The 25,917-nt window shown below is 48.7% G+C and overlaps 2 protein-coding genes across 9 annotated transcripts in view; both read right to left on the bottom strand.

The window, feature by feature from the left end:
• BEND5 (BEN domain containing 5) overlaps positions 1–24,149 on the bottom strand; it is a 47,898-nt gene extending 23,749 nt beyond the window's left edge. The window contains exons 1-3 of one of the 3 annotated variants that reach the window (XM_080655967.1): positions 23,743–24,149; positions 8,572–8,705; positions 6,370–6,754 (exon numbers count right to left, since the gene is read on the bottom strand). In XM_080655967.1, the coding sequence (XP_080512093.1) occupies positions 6,370–6,754; positions 8,572–8,705; positions 23,743–23,968 (745 nt within the window). In that variant the 5' untranslated portion in view covers positions 23,969–24,149. Of the gene's footprint in view, positions 1–6,369; positions 6,837–8,571; positions 8,706–23,742 lie in introns of all 3 variants that reach the window. The other 2 variants (XM_080655966.1, XM_080655968.1) reach the window with 2 other exon arrangements.
• The window catches only part of AGBL4 (AGBL carboxypeptidase 4), a 1,107,854-nt gene that overhangs the window by 191,793 nt on the left and 890,144 nt on the right, over positions 1–25,917 (bottom strand). The window lies entirely within an intron of this gene.

Here is a 25,917-nt window from a genome sequence, read left to right as displayed (position 1 = left end):
TTCTCTTGCTCTCCCCTCCGCTCCTTTACTTTGAATTTATATTAGTTCACACAAACACTCCATCCATGCTTTCGTTCCGGCCCTCCGGTCCAGTTTAAGAACCCATTGTGGCCCTCGAGTCAAAAAGTTTGCCCACCCCTGCCCTAGGCAGAGGTCTTGACACATATTTGCTCATTTAACCCTCTTAAGAACCATAACAGTTGGTACAATCATTTACTCTGCTTTACGGGTGAGGAAACAAAGGCCCAGGAACTTAAGTAACTTGCCCAAGTAACAAGATTAGCTTGTAGAAAAACCAGGGTTCAGAACCCCAGTATTTCTGAGCTTAGGACCCGGCAGGCATTTGATCACTGTGCTGGCTCTCCTGCCTGCACTGGGTAGGCATGAATTCATTCATTTTACAGAGGAGACAGCGGAGGCTGGGGAGGGTTAAACATTTGCTTGAAGCTGCACAGGTAATGAATGAAAGAGCTGAGATTCAAACCAGAGTAATATCTGTTGCCAAAGCACTGGTTGCCGCAAGGACAGGGAAAGCCAGCGGGAGGCATTTGGCTGATATTAGCTGCCTTTTCAAAGACACCGTCAGAGACCCGTGCTTAAAGAATCCAGCTTAGACCGCAAAGGATTTTAAAGATCAAAGCTGGTATTTTTGTGGACCTTGGGCAGAACGCAAGGCATGAACAGGGATGACGGAAATCCAGCCCTACAGAGCCAGGACGAATTTGCAGGCCAACAGCCTGTGATCTGGCCAACAGGGACACTATCTCTTCTTTTTGCATTCTCCTCTCTCAAAGGGCGATAATAATTTACACCTGGCCTCACAATAAGGTTATAGGAAGAGTCCAACGGGGTAAAAATGTCAAGATGCCTTGAAACCTGGAAAGTGCTGTGCAGATGTGAATTACTGTTATTATTCTTATCTATGCCTCTTCCGGTCAGAATCCATCATTTCCACCTACATTCCCTGACAAAGCGCACACAAAACGTAAGGCCATCGTGCGCCGCTCCTCAATCACAATGTCCTATTGTGTGGGGTGTCCCGTTGGGCACATGCCTGCCTCCCACGGGCTGTGTGCATCCTGAAGGCAGGGGTCCCATCTCCTCCTCCCCATGTTCCCCGCATGGCCCTTCTGAGCCTCAGTTGAATTGTTACCTGAATCACACAAAACTGAATTTAACTAGGAGGTACTCACAGTGCTGAAAGCTGAGAAGGACAGCTAAGGCTTGTCTTTGACCTCGAAGGACAAGGAGTCCATCCGAGAAGAAACCGAGAGGCCCGGGAGTTCACTCCTCCGCATGCACTGGAGTCACCCTTTGCAACAGGCTCTCCACTGTTCTGCTTCCCTTCACTCCCTTAGAATCCAGGTAGCCTGCCAAGCCCCAGTTTAATAAACACTCCCTAACCTTGAGAGGGGGGATATTTTAAAAGGATTGTCTTACTCATGTCTATATTCCTGTAACTAACACAGTCCTGGCACAAAGCATGCCCTCAATAAATGTTTGCTGAATGAATGAATGAAGAAATGGGTCTATATACAAATAAAGCTGTACTTTATAATTAGATTATCTTCATGCTTCTTGCACCCCCAGTATTTACTTCGTCGGGAGAGAGTGAGCAGGAAGGGAAGAAAAGGAAGAAGGGACTGACACAGCATATGCTGGTCCCCAGGCTCTACAGCCGTCTCCCCTTATCCACAGGGACACGTTCCAAGACCCCCCGTGGTTGCCTGAAACTGCAGATAGAACCAAACCCTATGTGTACTATGTTTTCCCCTATACATACATACCTTTTCTCTTAGAGGAAGCACTTTATGGCTTTTCCTTGGCGTATCTGAATTGCCAGCATCACTGCTCTTACACTTTGGGGCCGTTATTAAGTAAAAGGAGGGTCACTAACACAGCCCTGCAACACCGCAGTCATCTGATGACCTAGACGGCTACTAAGTACTAACGGGCTGGCAGAGCGCACAGCGTGCATAGTCTGGACAAAGGGGTGATTCATGTCCTGGGTGGGACAGAACAGGATGGAGTGAGATTTCATCAGGCTACTCAGAATGGCGCACAATTTAAAGTTATGAATTGTTTATTTCTGGAATTTTCCATTTAATATTTTTGAACCTCACTTGACAATGGGTAAGAAAGCAAAACTGTGAGTAAGGGGGGACTGCTGTCTTCTTTACAGCTGCTTCCTCATTTAACTTTTACAGTCACAGAGGTCCTGAGAGCAGGGCAGGAGACAAGGTTCCTCCCATCAGAGATGGCTGCTTTCCATGCTAAGATCACAGAGAAGGAGAGAGACACCCTTTGGGGGTGGGGAGTAGTGCCGAGGGGTCACCTCCATGTCAGTGACAATGGTGTGCCATGAACTCAAGAAGGCCATGTGGGGTGAGGGCCCTGAGAGCGAGGACACAGGACCAAGTGTCAAGAGGCCCCTGAAAATAGGCCCATGACACTTTCTGGCCTGTTTCCTCATCAGCAACATGAGGACGACAGCCTACAGGCTCTCTGAGGTCTCTCACACTCCATGTCTCCCTATTCTAGAGAATCTTTTCCTGTGAGATCTGTTTTGTGTTTATTTGTGAGATGAAGGAAAGAATGAATAAGCGCATAAACGAAGAGGTGAGCCATCCAGTGACATCTCTAAAACATCTTATACCTTCTTGCTGCTGTTCCAACCCTTCTGCCCCCAACCTCCACCAGGTACACCAACCAGGTACTCCTGGCTTCTAGGGAACCTGCTCCCACTCGTTAGTCCTCATTAGGCTCAGGAGGCCAGGCTCCTGCTCACTGCCCCTCCCACCCACTGCCTGAAGGCCCCGATTCCTAGGAGAGTGAGCAGTGATTCTTCTCAGCAGGAAGCCTTCCATTTAAAACTGAGCAGCCCCTAACCTGCTGGCCTCCCTCATCTCGGAATCTGCCTGCTACGGTGTGAATAATTCAGCCCTCAAGGTGGATAAAGGCCCTTGAGCTGGGCCCATGGGCAAGGTGGACATGTAAAACACACACAAGCACAGGCCTGCAAGAACAATGCTCACGAAGGCCCAGGGGACTGAGGATGGTACAGCCCAGATCACACATCAACCCCAAGCCAGGACTGCTCCTTAGAGGGCGTGTCAAGCCGAGAATCAGAGAGGGTCTCTGGGCACTTTCTGGCTGTTCTTTGCCTTATTCTAGGTTTCTTGCTGATATGTATGGATCAGGAGCTATTATAACGGGGTGTTTCTTCCCAGACTCACTAAAAAATAGATCTACTTCAAATGCTAGTTCCTCTCCCAGAATTTTAATTATATGCTTACATCACCACCCCCTACCCAACTTCCAATGTCTTAGCCTTCTTTTTATATCCCCAAGTTCCTAGGCTCAGAACGAATGAACCGAGTCATTGAATGAACAAATGAACATGCATATATACAACCCCTTTGTCTTCTATAATAGAAGACCCAGGGAGGCAGAGAAGTTAGTTAACCCGTCCAAGGTCATACAGCCAATTACTGGTTGGGGAAGCCAGAGTTAAAAACCAAGCTAAGCTCTGTCTTAGCCTCTCCACTAAACGGTGTGGAAAAGGAGCGAACAGTAATTGAGCATCGACACAATGCCAGGCACTATGCCGTGGGACACAAGGCTGTGAGAAAGATATTATTCCCATTTTACAGGTCAGAGAGGTGTTCTCTGCCAAGACTGCTCCTCACTCTTCCCACCTACTCATTCCTGCCTGGATAACAAACATTCTTCCCTCAGGCTCCAGCTCAAAAGTCATTTCCTTCAGGAGGTATTTTTTCCCCAACCCCCCAAATTCGGTGGGTGTCCTCCCTGCTTCTCCACAGCTCTGTGTGCTTCTGTCCCTGTGGTGGCATGCATGCCCTGTGCTGCCGCTGATTGTGACAGTGACACTTTGAGTTTCTCCAGCCGGGCAAGGGCTGTAGCTTCAATAAATCAAAATATTAACACCGGGCAAAAAGCCTGGCACACAGCAGGAGGCCAGTAAATATCTGTGGGAGAAAAGAGAAAAGCAGGGAAGGAAGCAAAGAAGAAAAGGAAGAAGGAAAGAAGGTCCCCAAAGCCATAGAATCAGGAAGTGAGGATGCTAGCAGCTGGATCAAGCATGGTTCCAGAGACTAGACTAGACGCATGAAAACAACCACCTTCCCCTAGGATAGAGACCTTTAATTCTATCTTGTGGATCTATCTTAGAACTTGGCGCAGTCCCCACCTCCCATTTACAAGTGCTAGTAAATGGCTCTGCACTTTCAGAGGTCAGGATAGTGGGAGTGATTTTCTGAGGTGCCTATGGAGTTCACCACATGGGTACTGCCAATGGTGGGTACTCCACATACTTGTGGTCTGATTTCTATTCAGTCTGTCCCACTGTGATGAGGACAGTGACCAGGATCAGGGAAGAGCCAGCTGCTGGCTCTCACCATGGCATTGGAGGTCTGTGGGGTGGGTGAGCCTGGAAGATCTGGCACAAAACTACGCTTGGGGGTCAAGTTTGTCTACATGTTTTAAGATGAGAGAGGCACATGCTGATGGAAAATGCAGAGCATCGTATTGCCCCGGAGGCTTACGAGTGGGTTCTGGGGTTTAAGCTCAGTTCACACTCCTGTAAAACAGGCAGTTTCCATGGGAGTCAGAAAAACATGCTGGGAGTTTGTGTTACTGTGCCTTGTCCCCAGAAGTTTACAACAGGCATAGTGTACAGTGCGCTGAAAGAAAGTTATTCATCTGAAGACCTGACACTCTTTTCTCTCTGAAAATTACGGTTGGTCTTCATCCCCCAAGCCAAGCCAACACAGCTTTCACAAATGTTTAGTTAGGGGTTCTCTTTGAGATTTTATTTTGATAAAAAATTTTAATAACCTTCTAAGCTACCGATGAATTGTAACTTAGTGTCACTGTGTACCTCTAGAGGCTACCGTCTGGAAGGATGGCCACGGCCAAGGCAGAGTTGCGAAGTGAGGAAGTTTCCAGACTAGGAATCGAGAGATGAGGTTTGAGACAAGCTCAGCCCCTGCCCCTGCCCCTGCCTCCCTATGCAACTCTGGGCGAGTCCCAAACTCTGGTCCCTTCTCTGTGACAGGGCTGACTCCCTGGGACATCCTGAAGATCCACTGAGAAATTACTGCCTCATGGACACAATATAAGAAGTAGGGGCATCTATCAACACCAGCAAGGCAGTGAGAGCACATGTATCTAACGTCAAAGAGGAATGAGGCTCCACATAGGAATCTGTGATCTGGACCATGGGAACCTCCTTCTTGAACACCAGATTGCCCTTGACTTTAAATTCTGGGACAGGCTGGTGTCTCAACACTGGCTGCTCCCTTTCTGAGCAAGGCACCCTGACACAGGGCTATTCGTGGCTGCCTTCAGGGCTGTGGGGGCTATGGGCTTGCATTACACTGATTTCTTCAATGCTGACTGTCTTCTGTCCTTTATAACTGTGGATTCTTGTGTTCTAAGTGTTTCTGTCTCTCCACCGCAGTAAGCAGTCATTTCTCCCTGCTGTCAAGCCTGACGTCATTCATTCCCCTTATTCCTGCTTTGAAACCATGTTAGATGAGAAAACCTAAAACCTCAGTTTGTTAAAATCCGTGCAATATGAGCCTGAATCCTGCGAGCGAAGCAGAGGAGCTCCACACATCTGTGAGCTAATCTTCCTAAGGCCACGCACTCGGCTCAAAGCTCTTCAATGCCTCTCATTCCTACCAAGACACGTCCAGACACCCCAGGCTGGTGCTGCTTCCAAAGCCCACAGTTACTCGCCCTCCGACCCCATCTGCAATAGAGCTTCTTGCATGCTCAGGTGTTTCCCCAAGACTCCGGGCTGCTGCTGGGCCTCCTCCTGTGCCTTAAACACCCGCCACCGTCAAGGCCCTGGTCAAGGCCTGCCTCCTCCCTGCAGGCTCCCTCAGTTACAGATAACCCCTCTCCATCCTTTCAACTCTTCTGCTGCTTCATCTACATTGCTGCCCTGGCATGTACCACTTTCTCACGTACAGAAATGGCGTTTGTAGGATCGCCTCTAGTTCTCTTCACTATCCAAAGCCTCCTTGGAGGTTCCAATGAGCCCTGGCGCTGCCTCTGGCTGAGGGAACGCATGCCATGAGTGGCGGGTGGCAAACGCTTTGTCCGCTCGTTCTCTGAGCTGCGCTGTCTCGTGTCCCCACTAGCGTGCTCTAGGTGCTCGCTGCTGCGTTTATAAGCTCCTGTCAGCTTCGCTGCGGGAGGGGGCAGCTCTTCCTTGGGGTGACTGCTGAGCTGTCTGTGCCCTTCCCTGGCCTCGGGGCACTTGGCCCGCCTCCCCTGTGCCCTCCTGGACATGGAGCTGCACCAAGCACCCGCCTGTGTGCAGGACGGGCGGGCACTCACCGCTGCCGAGCCTCAGGAGCAGCACGTCCTGGAGCCTGCGGTTGAGGTCGCGGAGCTCCTTCATTTCGGACACGAGCGCCCCGTACTCCTTGAGCTTCTTGGCCTGCTGCACCAGCTGCCTGCGAGTCCGCTCCAGCTCCTGCTGCACGTGGCGCATCTCCTCCTGCTGCTGCTGGTAGTTGCGCAGCAGCTCCTCATACAGAGCCCGGGGCACGGCGGCGTCCTCCAGGCTGTCCATGTCCTCCGTGCCCGGTGAGGCCTCCACGAAGACCTCCTCTGGGCACGTGCTGTGGCCCAGGCTCAGGCCGTTCTGCTTCTCCAGCCGGGCCACCACGGCCTCAATGCTCTTGTGTGCCACGTCGCTTGGCTTCCGCCCCTCGGGTCTCTGTAGGACAACGAGAATCAGTTCAGGCAAGGGCAGCTGGGAACTTTTCTTGGACTGCAGCTCAATATTTCCCCAGACAATCCTAGAATCACAGAACCACAGAACATCAGTGCTTGGAGAAACCCATGCAGACATGCAGTCAAAGCCCTTCCTTTTACAAATGGGGAAACAGAGGCACAGAGTGGGAGGGTCTTGCCCAAAGTCTCAAGGTCAGGTGGGGGCAGAACCAGGACTCGGTATCCCAGGCCAGCACTTTTCCCTTTCATCACTCTGCCTCTGGGACGCATATTATACCATGACCACCCTCCCCAACTCCCAGCCCCCGTCCCACCCATAGGACCTAGGCAGTGACTGCTCACAAGGGGTTTCAATGTGTATTTATGAGGAACCAGGGAGAAATCAGGGCAAGCCAAGTCACCCCAGGGCAATCACCACTCAAATCTCTTCAACAACATAAAAGTGAAAAAAGGGTGTTCCGTCAAGTAACCTTTTCCTTAAGAATGCTTTAATTGGGGAGGATGCTAAGAACTGCCATCTACTCTCATCTAGGGCGGCAATCATGCCTTAGTTTCCCCATTCTCCACTCCTACCCAGACTGGCACTTGGCAGGGGAGTGACAAATGTTTACTTAACTGAAAAGTTCAAAGAACGCTAGCGCTGAAAGGTTCTTCTGTTCAATCGCTCATTTTACAGGTAAGAAAACGAAGGCTGGGAGGGGAAGGTTAGACTCAGGGTCGTGTGTGAGCTACAGACGAAGCCAGACCAGGACTCGGAGCCCAATGTCCAGCCTGGGCCCTTCCCCGTGTCTACCATCCCCGCCCTGGACTCTGGTTAAGCTGAAGCTCCGCAAGACAGTGGACACAGCGGGGACGGTTCATGGAGAAGAGAATCATCCAGGACTATGCGGGGCTCCAGCTGCTGGAGCAAGTTCCAGCTTGAGGATGCAGCTTCCACTGAGGACAGTGGGAGTGACAGGACCAAGGAACTCTCCACCCAGGATGGGGGCATTTTATCCACTGGGATAGATGCTGCTGGTCTAGATGAACTTATCAGCTAAAATCACGATGACCATTTTAGACATCTGTCTGCATCACGACACCGTGAGACCAAGGGCAGTGACCACATCTGGCTGATCTCCATGACCCCAGGGCCAGGCCCAGAGCCAGGGAGCCATGAAACCATGGACTGAACTCAGCTGTGTCTTTGGATTATACCTTTGGAATGCCCTGGACCTTGTGTCCAAAATCAGACCATGGTCAATGCAGAAGGCATCTCTCTTTCTCTTCCCTTCCCCTGTGGTACCCATTGCACAGAAAAATCACTTGGCTTGTTGGACAAGGTTTTCAAGTGAAGGCTGGAGAAGACCAACTGGGGCGCACACCAAAGGAAATGCAGCCTCATGCAAAAGTTCTCTTCCAACCCATGAATCCCCTTCTGTGAACCTGGCTCACCCTGTTCTGAGGGAGTCCACCCCTCGCTGTTTGGGGCAATCGGATAGTGACCAGCTGGGAACTGCTGCCCAGGAATGGTGTGCTCAGTGCTCCTGGGGCCCAGCAGGGACCCCTCAAGAGCTGTGGGCCAGAGGCACGCACCCTTCCAAACCCTTGGCAGGGGTGACACTGCGTAGGTGGTGCAAACGGGACCAGTGTGGTGGCGCAGCCTGAGTCAGGGCTCCCTGGGGGGCTGGCAGCAACCCTCTCCTAACCTGGGACGCCAGGGACATCTAATGGGGAGAGGAGGCCGGGCTAGAACTATTCAGCTGTCAGCACTCTGAGAATGCTCACACGTACTTCCAAAAAAGGGAAAGATTTTGTTACCTTGATGTGTCTAAGCTGTAAATCTTCTTCCCCGTAATCTTTAACCTCCCCATCTTCTTCTATGTGATTGAGAGAAAGTTTGGGGATTTTTATTTTCTTCTGCATCACACTGTTTTCAAGGTCAGATTTGTCTTCTAAAATGCATATCAAGAGAACAAGATTCATTATGGGTCCAAATGAGTCCAAACGATGCCCATATCCTTAAAAGCTAGAGAACCATGGAGGCCAGACCAGTTAAACAGGAGACGCAGACAAGCTCACAGCCTGTTCCCTCCCGCTACTCCCTGAGAGTAGCAGTCACATCTAACTCCGGGATGGGGGTATTTACTAAAAGTGCACAGTACAAAGCATGGAAATGGTATCCAATGAATTTGCTTAGGGGTTTCTCTAAGTACATCGTGAAGGGTGGCCTTTTATGGAAGTCTAGAATCTGGGAACTGGAGTGGCCCTTACATTGCTCTCTGGTCTAAACTTAACTAGCACATGAATCCCTCAACCACCGAGATCTTTCTAAGCCAAGTGACTTCCCAGAAAAAGATGGTGGGTTCCTGCCAGCTCGGGTGCCAAGAGGCATGAAAGGGATGACAGCTCTTATGAAGGCAAAGCTGAGCTGGAAGGACAGGGGCCTCCCAGACAGCAGACAGCAGACAGGCTGAGGTAAGGCAGATACAGAAAGAGCAACAAGGGACGTTGCCCGCTGTCTTATTGGTATCAGGTCACAGCTGACAGAGTCTGAGGGACCTGAGCGACCAACTGGCCCAGCCCTCACTTTTTCCAGATGAGGATGGAAGGGGTCGTGGAGGAGTCAAGCCTCTGGCGTCTCTCCTCGTACCCAGGTGTAGGAAGAACACACACTGAGGTGCGCTACAAACTGTAAAGCGCTGCACAACTCCAAAAGGATATCTTGTTCTCCTCACTTCCTCATATCAACTTCAAATAATCTAAAAGAATTTTTTTTCTCCTGCTTGGATTTCCAACTTTATTTCCCAAATCTGTCTCTCACAGTGGATGTCAAAAGTTCAAACAGGAAGTCCCAGAGGCGAGGCAGGAACCTGGACGAGCTCGGAACCGGCCCTTGGAGGTAAGAACACTGGGGTCTTGTTTCCTGGGACTGACTGGGACCCTAAGGACCACTGTGTCTTTTCCTCCACCAAGGTCCCCACTGCTGTGTCCTCAGGGCAGTGCCAGGCCCGGCGCCCATTGCTGGAGGTGGCACATGGCAAGGCGGCTGGTTAAATCCAGCCTCCGAGGGTCTGCGTGAGTGTGAGTGTGTGGGCATATGTGATTGTGCTAAACATGCTCTTACACTCCCCCAAGCCAGGCTCCTCTCCTCACAGCTTGTTAGTAAAGCTGAGAAGGAAGCTTATAAGCTCGTAACTATTCCAGAACATAGTCAAATGCCAAATCTTCCCAAATGATCTTAGGAACGGAAGCCTGGCTGGTCAGAGGCGGGACTCCAGTCTGAGAGAGACGTCGGTGGGAACCTCTGCTCTATGACAGGTGAGGAGGAAGGGCCAGGCTTTAGTCTAGTGAACTCAGGAGTCTCCTCTGTCCCGGATGGGCAGGGGGAGGAGCGGGTGACAGCAGTAATTCGCATAACTCACTGCACAATGCCTGGCACACAGTAGGCACTCAATGAATAGCATGTTAAAATTGCTATTATCAACATGCTAGGAATTGTTTTATTTTTCTGAGCAAAGATACAATTAAAAAAAAAACCATAGGAATGACTTAAGAAAGGAACAGAGTATAAGGGAACTGCCCAAGAAAAAAAGTGGTGGTCTTTGTTCACCCCTCCTCCTGGTCAGAGATGCAAACAACCTTTCCACTACCTGGAGGAGCCGGGCTCCCTCTTCACAAACAAAGCCTGTTCTCCTCTTTGTGCCCATGAAATATACCCAATGAGTTAGGCATGAACAACCCATCGGAGATGTGGTCTTTCTCAGAGTCACAGCCTCCTTCCAATAAAGTACCATGACTCTAAGCCAAGAAGCTGCTAAAATGTGAAACCTAAAGAAAGTACTCCCAGTGAAGTTATCCTGAAATGGGATGGATGGCGTTTTCACATGGGGGTGGGGGGGGAACACAACAAAAACAGAGAGAGAGAGAAAGAAGGGGGAGGAGGAGGAAGAGGGAGGGGAAGGGAAGGGATGAGAGAGAAGTGTTAAGATTTCCAAATGTGTGGGGGCCAAGCTCCGGGCAACTTTTCAGTTTGACACGTTCAAGGGCAGATTCTGAGATGCAGCCACCACATGGGAGATGACAAGCCATGCTGTCCCTGGGCTGAAACTCTGTAGCTCAGGAGCATGTTGATGCGGAAAGAAGCAATCATTTAGAATCACAAACTAACATGTAAACTGAGAATGGTGCACAAATCATCGCGTTCCACCCTTTCAGAATGCAGATGAGGAAACCGAGGTTGCAGATGGTGAGGTCCCCAAACCCATTGTGCAGAGGTCAGGCGCAGGGCTCCAGCAGCAGCGGGGCTGGCAGGGTCCCCATTCAGAAGAGCTCAGCGTTGTGCACGGTCACAAAAGTTAGTGCCGTCGCCTGAACAGTGTCAGAACCAAGGCTGTATAACCAGGTCCAGAGCTTCTCCTCCTGTGTCTGAGCTGAACAGTTGCTGAGAATTTACACTGCAGATAACTAGCATGGCCCTGCGGGACACAGAGACCAAGCATCCAGCTCGGGGACACAAGATAAAAACCCATGAAAAAGATAAGGGTAATGAGATGCCATAGGAACTTCACTCTTATTTATCCCAGTTAGCCTATGGTAAAATCAGTATGGTTATGGCCTGTTTTCTTACTATGTTGCGATGATCTGCTTTAAGATCTACCTTCTCCACTGGATTGTGAGTAGCCTCAGGGCAGGGCCCATATCCTAGGCTTGGCCATACAATAGGGACTCATCAAACAAAAATGTTTAATGGAAGAATAATAAAAAAAGAGACTGCAACTATAATCATATGAAAAGATGCTCAAAATAATCAGTCGTTAGGGAAATGTAAATCAAAAGTGAAATGAGATACCACTTTCACACTCACTAGGATGGCTATAATGAAAAAAAGAAAGAAAAATAGCAAGTGCTGGGAGAAGTGGAGAAACGAACTCCTGCTCGCTCCTGTGGGACTGTAAATGGGCCGCCACTGTGGAAAACAGCGGGCAGTTCCGCATTAAATAGTGCAGATGGTCGCAGAACACTGTGAATAGGCTCAGAACCACTGAAATGTACAGTGTTTAAACCGGTGCATTTTATGTTACATGAATTATACTTTAATTTAAAAACAGGCTACTGCCCTAACTGGTTTGGCTCAGTGGATAGAGCGTCGGCCTGCGGACTAAAGGGTCCCAGGTTCGATTCCGGTCAAGGGCATGTACCTGGGTTGCGGGCACATCCCCAGTAGGGGGCGTGCAGGAGGCAGCTGATCGATGTCTCTCTCTCATCGATGTTTCTAACTTTCTATCCCTCTCTCTTCCTCTCTGTAAAAAATCAATAAAATATATAAAAAAAATAAAAATAAAAAAATAAAAACAGGCTACCACTGGTGAAATGCCTACTACCCATCAGATGCCACCATAAGGCTCTTTGCATATGTTACTGCACCTTACATCAACCCTGCCATTAAGTGTTATGAGCCACAGTTGTTGTTTTTGTTTTTTTTTTCCTTAAAGAAGAAATGAGATTCAAAGAAGGCCTTCAGGCCACCCAGATGGTAAGGTGCAGAGCCAGGATTTGATCCAGGTCTCACGGCCGTCCCAGCCTAAGCTCTATTTTGCCTAAACACATGCTTGGAACATGGTAGAGCCAGAATAAATGCAGAGTGAATGAATAAAGGCTATAGATAAGGACATGTAAATCCCCCAGCCTGAAGTTCAAAGCAGAAGACCCCTTTCTCCTACTCTCCTACCAGACTCGTCTGTTCTCAGGGAGTCTCCAGAAAGCAGTCACCACCCCCAGCACAACAGAAACAGGCTGTAGCCTTGGGCTTGATTAGGTTCTCTGAAAAGGTAGGCTGAGTGGTGCAGGAAGGTCTGAAGAGACAGGAGTAAGTTCCAGGAAGGAGCAGAAGCATATGTCTGACTGGCTCCTGGCTGCCTCATACTTGGCCAAGGGATCCTGAGGCTCCTCAGAGACTGACTAGCTCCTGGCTCCACCCTAACGCTCCTCCATCTCCTCTTGGATCAGTGCAGACTGGATGAGGACTCAGGAAGCCCTGGGACCTCACTCATCCTTTCTGCGGGGCCAGTGCACACTTGCTGAGCCCCTGTTCTGGGTTGAGCATGATATTAGAGGCTCTTGTCGTTTAGTCCCCGACAACCAGGAGGTTCCAAGAACCTCAGCCAGAGTGCAAGGTGTGACTTGCTGAGGGACACTGGCTCCCATGGGGCAAGCCTCTGGCCTGCAGGCCTTCTTAACTCTAATCCTGGGTTGAAGGCGGTGCCTCACATCCACATCTAGTCCACAGAGATGACTGCTCATTCAGTATTGTCATAAAAGGTGAAGAAATGATTGGAAGAGAGAAGCCCAGGATCTAAGAAAAGCAGTCCAGTCTCGTGAATCAGGTGGTTCTGGTTTGGAATTCTGGCTCTGCCACATACTAACTGTGGGAACATGGGCAAGCTGCTTAACCTGCCAGAGTCTCTGTTTCATTATCTGTAAAGTGGGGATAATCAACTGTTTTCTGGAAGATGGTGTGTGTAAAGCACCAAGCACAGTGCCCGTCTTGTCATAGGTGTTCAATTAATAGCAGCTGTTAGGCTGCCCTTGTGGGTTACGTGCTTGGCTTTTATCCCACGGCAAAGAGAAGTGCTGAGGGAACACAGCACATTGAGACATGATGAGAGAGATGTTTTAGGAAGATTAATGTGGCAGTAGCAAGCAAGATGGATGAGATGTTAGGAGGAGACTGAACATAGAGTGACAAGAAGCTATAACTCTTAGCTGGTCACATTAATGAAGGTGAATGATGGTGTGGATCACCTAAGACAGCAAGTAACTTCATGTAGCGTTTTAATGTGGGTTTGGAGGATGCTTCTGGCTTTGAATTCCAGGAACCATACAAGAAACTAGCAGTTGACTCAGAAGGGTGAGGAAAACTCTCTAGTCAACCTTTGCAGTTGCTCCAAGCTTAAGACCAAATAATGTTTCACTGTGAACATAAATAAATGGGTAGCCTCTGAAGAGACAATCTTCACTGGTTCTGTCTTCCTGATTCTTCTGTTTCCAGGGTGAAGAAAACAACCAAGGATTTACGTATTAACTATCTCCTCCTCCTTTCCAGCTACTAGGAAGTCAGCTAATTGCATTCATCCATTCAACAAATATTGAGTATGCACCTACTTTGTGCCAAGGCTCTATGCCAAATTTTTACTAACATCACTATATTGAATCCCCATAATAAATCTATCAAAAAAAGAAACTGAAGCGCAAAAAGTGAGGTGGCACCCTAGCCGGTTGCTCAGTGGTTAGAGCATCAGCCTGAGGACAGAAGGGTTGCTGGTTTGATTCCAGTCAAGGGTGCATACCTCAGTTGCAGGCTCAATCCCCAGCCCCAGTCAGGGCACGTGCAGGAAGCAATCAATTTATGTGTCTCTCTCACATCATTCTTTCTCTCTCTGCCTTTCCCCCTCCCTTCCACTGTCTCTAAAAAAAAAAAAAAAAAAAAAAAGGAAAAAATATCCTTAGGTGAGGATTAACAACAAAAAAGTGAGATGGCTTATTAAGACAAAGCTATTAGTTAGCAGAGACAGAATGTCGCATCACATCTGCATCACATCAGGCCCTGTCCTTATCATCTAATTATCCTATAGCAACAAGAGAAAAATCACCAAGTTGTTGTAACTTCTTCAACTGAAGTAAAGGCATATGTGTTAATATAACTTCTGAAGTGCCCGCCTTTCCCCTAAGACCTCGCCTATATTCTAGGAGATTGCTGTGATGTATCCCCAAATTGAACTAAGCACTATCTATACCAATATGACTTGATGCCAAACTCCTGAACTATACAGGCTGACCAAGGCCACCAAACTCTACATAAACCTCAAATAGAGTACCTACTCAAAGTCACAAAACATGGTAAAAACTGCTCTTCAAAAATGTAGAAAAACTTGGTATTTTTTTATCAATCTGAGAGGGAGAAACATCCACTAAACTGGGGTGGAGGGTGCGGAGACATGGTAATAAGCGAATAGTGTTTTAGAAAACAGGCAGGTGAACAGGAAACCCAGTGCGAGTCTGTCTCCAAAAGTGAAGACCGCTCTGAAGAATGTGCCATGTGCAGTTAAAATGGAAGATGTGCGTTCCTGACTCCTATTTTACATATAATCGTGCTGGATAATTAAAAGAATCCAATGTCGGGGAGGTTAATTTGGTGTGGGTTTGTTAGTTAGGAGGAAATTCTGAAAGGCTAAACATAAAATGTTTTATAGAGGTTTGGTCTTGTTTTAAAAATATCTATCTGTGAGCTTAAAGTTTTTCATCTGTTCAAAAATCCTGTGAAGTCCTATGTTTGCATTAAAAACAGACAAGCCACAGAGAAGACACGCACACTGCATTCTCTGACCTATGATGCTTGTTTTTATAAAACCCGAGGCGGACAAAGTCTTCAAGTTTCCAGGACGGTATCTAGCCAAAAGAAGAGTTCCCCGCCGCGGTACAGTAGAAAGGAACCAGGAGACGCTGGTTCCAGGCCTGGCTCCAACTCTGGGTGGCCCATCATTTCTTCTGCGTTTTCTTTTCCAAGACATAAGGACTAGGGTAGAACCTCAACAGGTCCTTCTAGCTGTTGGCCACTAGCCAGCCACAGGGACTTCCAGGTCTCTATCTTCTATGCAGGACAGGGTAAGAGCAAATGATCAAACCCCTCCAAGTGGGCCCATCTGAAGAAGAAATGTACGGCTGAGGCCATGCAGAAAGGGAAAGAAGGAAATGCTAACCAGATTTCAGCAGGCTGCCTTGCTCTCACTCCCCCTGCCTCACTGACCTGGGCACAGGGCTGGTGCACAGACAAGACTAGGGACCTCATCCTACTGGCTCCCTAGTAGGGAATCACTTTTTCTAGCTACCATCATGTGTTTCACTAGGCTGTTGCCATGGTAATAAGTAGCACCAGCATAGAGGCACAGAGGGCAAAACATGGGGGGACAAGGTAAGTCTTCAATGGAAACACACAGAAGCTCAATTTTAAACTTGTCTGTTCCTTACAGGTGCCTGTTCTGCCAGGTAACTCTGTTTCACAAAGATCATTCCTAGTTGCCCACAACTAGGCAAGTTGTTCTCTCAGGGACTCTTAGCCATGTCGTCCTTAACAGATTCCTCTGTTTAATGAGTACCTACTATGTGCCAGACACTTTTCCAGATTACCTTGCTAAATAACATAGTGGGCAAGGTGATTACTATCTCCATGTTACAGATGAGCACCTGGACCTCAGAGAAGGGCAGTAATTTCCCTAAGGACACACAGCTTATATGTAGCAAAGTCCTGATTTGAACCCAGACTGTCTGACTTCAAAGCCTATCTTATTTTGGCTAACACTTCCTTCTTGATACTCAAGCAAGTGACCTAGAGGTCATATAGTCAAATTCTCTCATGGAGCAGGATTCTATTCCAGAATATTCCTGACCTACTTGCCACCTCTGGTGACAGGGAGCTCATCCTCATGCTGGACTCCCTTTCCACTGCTTGTCGGTTCTTTCTCTGCTATTAGTACACTACTTCCATCAATGCCTATGAATTCCATTCTCTGGACCAAATTGCCTTCTGGACCCCAAAGAGCAGCAATGATCCTTCCTCCACTGGAGCAAAGATCAGCCACGGAAAACTCCCAAAATATCATTCTATGCAAAGCTTTTATTCTCTTGCTTAGCTATACAGATGTTCTATCCTATGTCTCCCCAATGAACGCCGAGGAAAAAGTAGTTGCTGTGTAGTTAAAATAAATAAATGCAAGCCTAGATCTGGGAACCAGAGGCCTCCCTCCTCATTTGATTTTCAGGATACCCATCTCTCCTGTTTATCACCGATCCTCTGGCTGCTCCCTCCCAGCCATCTTCTTTGCTGAGCTCTTAAAAGCCGGTGTTCTGAGTTCTGACAGCATGCTCCTCTCTCTGTTCCCACCTCCCACTGTGACCCCGCCCGTCCGGCCATGGCTAACAGCTTCCACATTGGATCTTTAGCCCAGTTTCACAGGGCTGTGCTGAGCCTCGGCCCACATGCCAAGTGATCTCCTGGAGTTTCGGCCCAAATGTCCTGTGGGTCCCTAAGATTCAACATGTCCCCAGATAAACTCATCCCCTCCCCTTCTAATCGACTACTCTTCTGGAGCTCCCCACGGAGGGATGGGAGCCCAATCACCACATCATCAGCACACACATCAACACAACCAGTCAGTTCCCAAGTCCCACTGAAGGGAGTTAAAGCAGAATTAGGTAGATAGGGTAAGGGATGGAAGAAAGAAGAATCGTGGAGCTAGGTGAAACCACAAAATGTTTTGCAGAAAAACAGGGTGTTTTGAATCAAGGATGTTTTTCTTGCAAGTGCAAAATAAAATGTTGCAAAAAGGCTAGGAACCAATCAGAGGGCAGCACAGATAGATAAAGAGCAGGCCTTCAGCAGATATAAGGGGAAGAGCAGAGTGCTTCCGGGGCAACCCATTTGAATTCCCTCCCTGAACGGGGAGCCTGTGTTTGTTTGCAATAAATTCCTGCCTTGTTTGAACTCCTCTGGCCCGCAGCTTCATTTTTCGATTCTGTGAGACACGATCCCGGGAAGAATTCCTGCTCGCTGATTCCGGTATCACCACGGGTTCACCTTCCTTACTAAATCAGATCCACCTTGGTTTAGGTACCATTCTTTTTGACTGAGCAGGCTCACACTTCTCCACAAGCCTTGCCATGTGGAAAGCCTTAGCCCACTGCCTGGCACCTACAGCACCCACTAAACAGTATTTGAATAGCTCCCTTCTCAGGGATTACAAGAAGCCTCATCCCACAAGGATGTAGACAGAGAATGTGGAAACTCTGAGCACTGAGCCTGGAACCTGGTGAGCACTTAATAACTGCTTAGTAAATTAGTCCGTAAAGGTGAAAATCAATGGCTATTCTTCCTCCCGGGTTTCCCTCCGGTATGAGGGTGACCACCTAGTATAACTCAATATCTGCAAACCTTAAAAGAACCAGAAAAAAACCCTTCAGAGTATGCAATCTTTCCTGATAAGCATTTTAAAATGAAAAGTACACACATCTTCTCTCTCTGAGGAGCTTATAAGACAAAGCAGGAAGGCACAGTGGGAAGGGAATTTATCTTGGAGTCAAAGATCTAAATTTGAATTCCACTTTTCCAGTGTGTGTCTTTAAAAATAAAAACGATTTAAGTAATAAAACAGCACCAAAAAAAAAAAAAAAAAAAAAAAAAGACAGCAAGACCCCAGCTTACCTGGGGCATTTTCTCTTTCCTCCTGTGAACCAGAGCTCTGAAGTGCTCAGTAACACATACCATCTCATTGTAACAAGTATGTGGTTTCTGAACAAGACAAATCACATCAGACCAAACCTTCAATGGTTAAGATTTCAGTAGAATCTGCAACAGATGACAGCAGGCAAGTTCCAATCTTTGCTCCAACATACATCAGTAGAATATGTCAAAACCTAAATTAAAAGTTTTCACTCGCTTTTTTAAAAAAGAAATAAATCCTTTTGTTGGCAGTCTCCCACTGATGACATGCAACAATCTTTGCATATGAAATCGGCTCGTCCCCTGCCTCCCCGCTAACTTTGTAGACGTTCCAAAGCATTTCTGGAGCAAGTGATCTATTTGGACCAACGATGCCAAGCTGGGACATGAGCCCTGAATGAGCTAAAACTACCAAAGCAAGAAGAACATGGCTTTGGAAGCTATTTTCCCCCCAAGTGTGGGGTTTCTTCTAGACGAGGGAGTGATAAAGAATATTGACTTTTTCCAGATGAACCAAGTTGAATGAAACCTCAAAATCCCACTGCAAGTTTCTGTTCTGAAAAACATGCTGCTGCTACAGAGGTTCCTGTGCCCCCTACTCTCCCCAAGCAGGAAAAATGCACCTGTCTTCCCAAAGTCCCTGATTTCAGCATGGGCTGACTGGTGTGGACTACGTGCCAGGCAATGAGGACACAGAGACAAAGCAGGCAGGCCCCAGCAGGAGGCTGGTAGGAGAAGAAGAAGATCAGAGTGGGCTTGAAAACCAGAAACTAAAACTGTCCTCTGGCTCGAAACTTGTCTTGAACTGTCTGCTTCATGAACAGTTCTTCCACTGCCGTTCACTCTTTTCCAGCTGCTGTGTGGCAGACAGGGACATCAACTACTTTACAAGGGAGAATGCTAAGTGGGGGCCTGGCACTGGGAGACCTGGGCTCCAAGTCTGCTTCGTCACTGATTAACTGTACACTGTGGGCAACATTCACCACTAACCAAACCAAGACTCAAAATGCTAAGGTCCATAAGCAAGGAACAAGCAAAGAAAAAGGAGAGCTCCGAGGAGGAGGGAGCCTCTTAGAAGGGGAGAGGGTAGCTCAGGGAACACCCCTGAGCAATGCATTTTGTCCACTCCTCCATCACAGCCCTCAGCTCAGTGCACCAGACCCATGTCACATGTCTGCCTTCCCCACTGGAAGGTGAGCTCCGTGGGCAGAGGCCCCACGTCAGACAATGATTAATCCATCCTGGTTGGCTCAAAGGAATGCCTGAGGGTGTGTTCTCAAGGTGGCACAAAATACTGCAGACCTAGAGGCAGCGGGAAGGGTGGGTAGAGCTGGAGAAGTGAGGTGGGGCTGGGCTGGGTGCCGTGAAGGCTGGGCCAAGAAGCTGAAAGTTTACTTAGCAAGCAACAGGGAGCTGCCGAAGGTTCTAAGGGGAACAGCGAATTGACCAAGACAGTGTTTCAGATTATTCTGACAGCAATTTAGAAAATAGATTGGAGGCAGGGCAGTCAACTGAAGGCTGCTGCACTGGTTTAGATGAGTGAAAGCTGGTGCAGGCCGAGTGCAGGCAGGGGGAGTGGAGCTGGGAAGGAAAGCCCACTGAGACTTGGTCCCTTCTCCGCACACCCCCAGTGCCTGGCTTCACCTCTCTGTAGCATGTACCTGGGGTCCTCAGACTACACGCTCCCTGAGGGTAATGCCCTTCCTTCTTTATCCCTCTGCCCCTGACAGAAACCCTACAGAGCCGGGCAGGAAAAGTTAGCTGGTTTCCCCTCCGTCACTCTGTCCTTTCAATCCCAGTACTCAGATGTGTTGATGCATTGGTGCGTCTGCTCATTACAGCCCTGGGCCTGGCATACAGAAGGAGTAAGGGGCACTTGACCACAAAAGGAAGTCAGCACACTCAAATAATAACAACATAGCATAGGTGCATATAATTTTAAGAGTCTGAGTCTAGGCCTGGCCAGTTGCTCAGTGGTTAGAGCGTCGGCCCTCAGACTGAAGGATCCCATGTTCGATTCCAGTCAAGGGCATGTGCCTTGGTTGCAGGCTTGATCCCTGGCCCCCAGGGCCACATACAGGAGGCAACCAATAGATGTGTTTCTCTCACATGAATGTTTCTCTCTGTGTGTCTCTCCCCATCCCTTCCACTCTCTCTAAGAATCAATGGGGAAAAAATATCCCATAGGTGAGGGTTAACAACAACAACAAAAAAAACAACACACCCACATACAAAGATTCTGAGTCTAGAGAAACCAGTTTTGGCCCTGTAAAGAACACAAAATTCAATACCATGAGCCCCTAGTAGCAGGCTGGACTGCAGCTAGATAACAGTAAGCTCTCCAAATGGGTAGCTCTCACTTTCACAACTTGTTTGGCAGATAAATAAGAGTGAGTCAGGAAAGACCACAGTCCAAAGGTAAGCCAAGTCTTGGGTTACGTTGACTCTCCATGGAGAAGGCAAGCTCCTTTGAGATTTCCTCAGGAAAATGACAACTGAAGTGGGGAGGGCCAGGCGTGTGGGCTCTGCAGGACGGAGGCTGGTAGGAGAAGAAGAAGATCAGAATGGACTTGAAAACCAAACTAAAACTGTCTTCTGGCTCGAAACTTGTCTTGAACTTTCTGCTTCATGAACAGTTCTCCCACTGCCTTTCACTCTTTTCCAGCTGCTGTGTGGCTGACAGGGCATCAACTACTTTACAAGAGAGACTGCTAAGTGGGGGCCTGGCACTGGGAGACCTGGGCTCCATGTCTGGCTTCGTCATTGATTAACTGTACACTGTAAGCAAGTCTCTGAGCCTCAGCGTCCTCACCTATAAAATGGAAATAATAATAGTGATCTCTACCATCAGAGTCACAGGGAGAATCCTAAGATAATGCGCAGGCCCATGGCAAGACTGTCAAAAAGGGTGGATTTGTTTTTTCCCCTTGAAATGAAATCACAGTTTGGCAAGAAAAGGGCTAGGCCCTAGGGTCTGACACACACTAAAACCCCAGTGTAGAAGACCATGAGTGGGGAAAAATGCAGAGCTCCATGGCATTGGCTTTGACATTTCCTGGAGAAAGAAGTACACTTGCAGGTGGCTCTGGGTTGGCCTAGGCCAATATTTAGTAAAGTAACACACTTCTCACCAAAATCCATACATTGGCCCCCAAACTGCCTCTGAAACCATGCTGCGGTGCCAGACGGGGTTCAGTCACTCATGGCAAATTCACAAACATAAGGCGGTTCTGCTTCCCCCTAACCCCGCCGAAGGCTCACCTCCTCACATTCGGTGTCACAACACAGTGGTACTTACATCTGGGAGATGCAGAAGGTGAGCTCTTTAAGATGATGTCACTGCAAGCAGCTCTCAGAGCCACCACAGTCAAGTCAATTTGGGGTTTCAAGGCACACAGGAGAGTTTTTCCTGCATAAATGAATTCCCAAACCCACCCTGGCCCTTCCCCTCAGGTCTGCAGCCAGGGCAGTGGGCTCCAATTTAAAAATTAACCCGCTGATTGGAATTCAAAATGTGGTCCACCAACTTCAAGTTGTTAGTTTCTTTCTTTTTTCCTTTTCTCCTCCCAAGAAAAAAAACCAGAAGAGAGTCAGGCAAGTGCTTTGCAACTCACTTTGCTCAAACTGGCGCCCTGCCTCTCCTCTGGATCTATTCTGCCAATTTCCAGGTGTTGCCTAGATATTTTTTTAATAACCCCAGAGATTTATCAGCGTTCCAACTTGGAGGATGAATTGTCTATAGATTCATGATTTATGGTCCTCAGACCAATAACTACACGTGTCTTACTTATGCAGTCTTCCACTGATTTTTAAAATCAGACTCAGTGGCCTACGCCGCCTCTGAGCAGTGCCTGAAGAGCCAAGCGCAGAGTTAGTGTTTGCTGAATGAATAAATGGATGAATGAACACTCTAACAGAGGAAAGCAGCTCTTACTTACTAACACGCACACATACTCCTGACCCCTGACCCACATCACTTCCCCTGTCCCCAGGCCCTTCCAGACCTTGGAGTCTAAGGCAGCCACCAAGAAGCAAGCTTTCTTTGCTTTTAGCCAAAGGGAAGCTAAGGTTACAACCTAGTTACAACTTCCTCAGGTCTACACTCTTGGGGAATTAGTTCCTAATCCCTTCCCTCAGGTAATTAAAAGCAAGTAAACAGACTAAATAAAACTTAATCGGCCACAAAGGTTTCCCTTTTCTACACACTTCCCCTCATTCTGCTTTTCTGGCCTCAGGTATCTCCAGGTGTTGAGTGGATCTACACCCCTGTGCCCCAGATTTGTCCCAGAGATGGTGAGGATACAGTCTGCCAAAAGGGCCCTGACCAATTAGTTTCCAGTTTTGCTCCCCTCCTCAACGCCTGCAAATCTCCTTCCCAGAGGCAACAGGAGCTGGTGGGAAGGGAACAACTCAGGAGCCAGAGTTAGAATCTACCGCTAATTGGCCTTGGGACCCTGGGCAAGTCACTTCTCTGTTTCCTTATCTGCCAAATTTAAATATGATGTACACTGGATTCATCTGTTAGGCTAAATGAGAGAAGGCAAAGGAAGTTGGAAAATATAGGAAAGGTCTCAAACCTACAAAATACTAGCAATATCTTCATTTAGTTCCTAACTTCTGGTTTTCCCTTCCAAGTGGAGGGTGGCTAACGTTCTCTGCCCACTCAAAGGTACACACTCCTTACCAGCAACAGCTAAGAGGCTGGGCCCCAAAACAGAAGTGATACTTTCCTTTTCCTCTCACTTCTATGCCCAAGCCTCTAACAGCTAGCTGGGGAAGAGCGTCTGCTGCCTTCTCTTCACAAAGGGAAAGGTGCTTAGCATGGCAGAACGAACTTGGGGTAGGAGGTTGACGTGGCAGTTTCTTGTGCTATCACTACTGAATCTCAGTATCCTCATCTGTCGAATGGGAATGAAGCCACCTGCCTTCTCTATGTTGCAGGATCCTGGGGAAGTAAGGATGGGAGGCCCACATCTTATCCTGATCTAGAAATGCTTTCCTGGCCCTGGGATCTCATCAGGGAGCCTTCCGGGAGATTCAAAAGGGGTGTGGAGGCTGAGGGATGCTGAGGGCCACTACCTTCTTACCTCCACCACCTGGCCAGGGAGAGGCCAGGAGAGTGGTGCCCAGTGATCAAGGCCTCCTCATCCCGTCCAATGATGGCCAGGACTGAACAAGGGTGTCATAGCTTCCCTCAGTGAAGAGGGACTCCCACCTAGAAGAGTCTGACAACATCCACCTTGCTTCCTCATTCCCAGGTGGTAGCAAGGGCCTTAAGGGGAGGAAGACAGCTAGAAAACTTAAGGAGACCGAGGAGCAGAGAGAAGGAACTCGGTGAGAGGTAAAGAGAAGGTGAGAGACAGAAATGAACGCACAGACTGACAGGGAGAGAAAGGGAAAGTGAAGAGCCAGCAGAATAGAAACAGAAAGGAGGACAGACACAGAGAGATGAAGACAGACTGACAGCGCGGGAGTGTCGGGAGGCGGGGAAGACAAAGGGGACCATCCGGTATTTTTTAACTGGTCTGGCCTTTTAGAGACACCCTGTCCCACAAAGGAAAGCCTAAGGGTCAGGAGGAGGAGGCTTGAGCGAGCAGCGGCTCACCCCAACCTCCGGTCTCCATCCGGCGCCCGGCCCCCTCCCCGTCCGGCTCCGGGTCCCGGCCCCCGCCCGGGTCCCACCGTCCCCCCCGCCCCCCCCCCCCCCGTTCGCTCACCTGCCAGCGCCAGGATCTGGGCCTTGTGCAGCAGCAGCGCACCCCAGTCGCGAGGGGCGCGCGGGGGGCTCTCAGGCCCGGCGCCCAGCTCCTCCGGGCCCCGGTACACTGCGTACACCTTCTGGTTGTCAAAATCCAGACGCGAGCGGGGGCTGAAGTCGCGCACGCACGACACGGGCAGCGCGTAGCAGACGTTGTCCTCCAGGAACCGCACAAAGGCGTACATGGTGGGCGCGGGGGCGGGCCCGGCAGCACGGAGGTGGGGACCCGGCGGGGGCGCGAGCCGCGCAGCCGGGCCGGGGGCGGGGGCGGCTCCCCGGGCCGGGGGTCCCCCCACTGTTATTGTTCCTGAAAGCTCCGCTCTGCCAATCGGCTGCTCTGGCCTGGGCGCGGAAAAGAGAGGGAGGGGAAAGGGGGGCGGGGGGCTGACGAGGGGGTTTGGAAGCGCACTGCCACTCGCAAAGTCAGACCCGAGCAATCACAGCCGGAGTGCGTTTCCAGTAGGGAGGGGAAAGGGCAGAGATTGAATTGCAATAATAATGATAATAATAATAATAGCATTGCAGAAAATAATGCATTAACTAAAAGTCGCGTTTGGGAAGGATTTCATGGCTTCAACAATCGCACTGCAAAACAAATTGCATTACAACAAAAATCGGCATTGCAAAAGAGAGGCGAGACTGCAAGAGAATGAATGTGGCGCGTGGTGGTGGTGGGGGGGGGGGGGGCGGGGGGGGCGGGGGGGGCGGGAAGGGAGGGCGCGGGCAATCTTCTTTGGATCCCTAACTGTAAACTTGCACTTGCAATGGAGCAGAATTTTAGTGTTTCAAATAATTTTAGCCACTTCTCTCAGCCCCTATAGTTCACTTTTTTTTTTCTTTCTTTTTTTGCAAAACTGCCAGCTCCTGCTGTGGGGAAGGTCAGTACGCCAGAAAAGTTCCCCCAGAGCTGTCAAACTAGTTCTGACCAGTACTGGGGCTTATCTGGGATTTCCAGTTGGACCAGCTGGCTGGTGTAGGCAAAGGTTTGTTGTGGGCTGCTCTCAGCCAGGCCGCGGGGGTGCCTCTGTAGTCTCCCTCCATTGGAGCACCCCTCTCTGAACTGGGCAGGACCAGTTGGAATGAATTGGGAAATGCAGGGGTGTTCTGAGGAAGGCAAGACCAGGGCTGGCTGGCATTTCTGGAGCACCTTGAAAAGTTCAGGAATGGGACTCTGGAAGAGTAGTCCTTGGTCTGTCCCTACTATCACAGGCCTAAGAGATCCTGGAGGGTTTTGGTCTTCCCAGTCAGGCCATGGACACCAGCTGAAAGAGGGTGACTGGGCTCCACATTCATAGGAAGCCCATCTCACATCAAAGGGGGTCAGCACCCTCTCACTGACGCCTCTGTCACATATGGCTACTTATCTCCCCACACATAATGAGTGCCCAGCTCAGACCTGGCACTGGGTGAATAATAATAAATAGAACTCAAGTTAGACATTGTATCTATCAGAACTTGCCAAAATTAGGTCACTATATGAATAATACACCTTTCCTGTCCTCAAAACCCTTATAATCTGGTCAAGTATTTATGTTATAGTGAGGAAAATGTTCTCAAGAGGAATGCTTAATGGCAATGGCAGCCTCAATTAAGTGTTATATATATATTTTAAATTCATCTTAATAAACTCAACCTATAAAAATAAATGCACCAACATGTTGTTTCTTAATAGTGGTGGGTGGCTTTACTTTCTTTTGTGTTTTATACTTGTACATTTGTATTTATTTTCCAGAGTAAGCAGGTATGGTTTATAATCAGAAAAAAATAAACATTACTCTTTTAAAAGCACTGTGCTCACATTTAAGATCAAATATAGTAATGATGAAGTAGAAAAACCAAAACCCCAAACTACCTTACTGTGATTTAGGAAATACATTTTACAGATGAACCCCATCAACACACACCTCCCAGATCCAAATGTACAGGTCAAGCTCCTTTAACTAAGCCCTGGTGTGTATGTGGTGCCAGTCAGACATGCTCATGAATTGTCCTGATGCAGATGTTGGCCCTATGTTGCTCCACACACTTGTGGTAAAAAGAGGGCCACTTTATTGTTCCAGCAGATTTATCTTCGTAATTATTATTTCTTTGGACTGATCTTAAGTGAGTTTTTATTTTAATAATACACTCCTAT

Source organism: Plecotus auritus (assembly GCF_963455305.1).
Source record: "Plecotus auritus genome assembly, chromosome: 2".
Taxonomy (NCBI): Eukaryota; Metazoa; Chordata; class Mammalia; order Chiroptera; family Vespertilionidae; genus Plecotus; species Plecotus auritus.
This window is presented reverse-complemented; position numbering and strand designations above follow the sequence as displayed.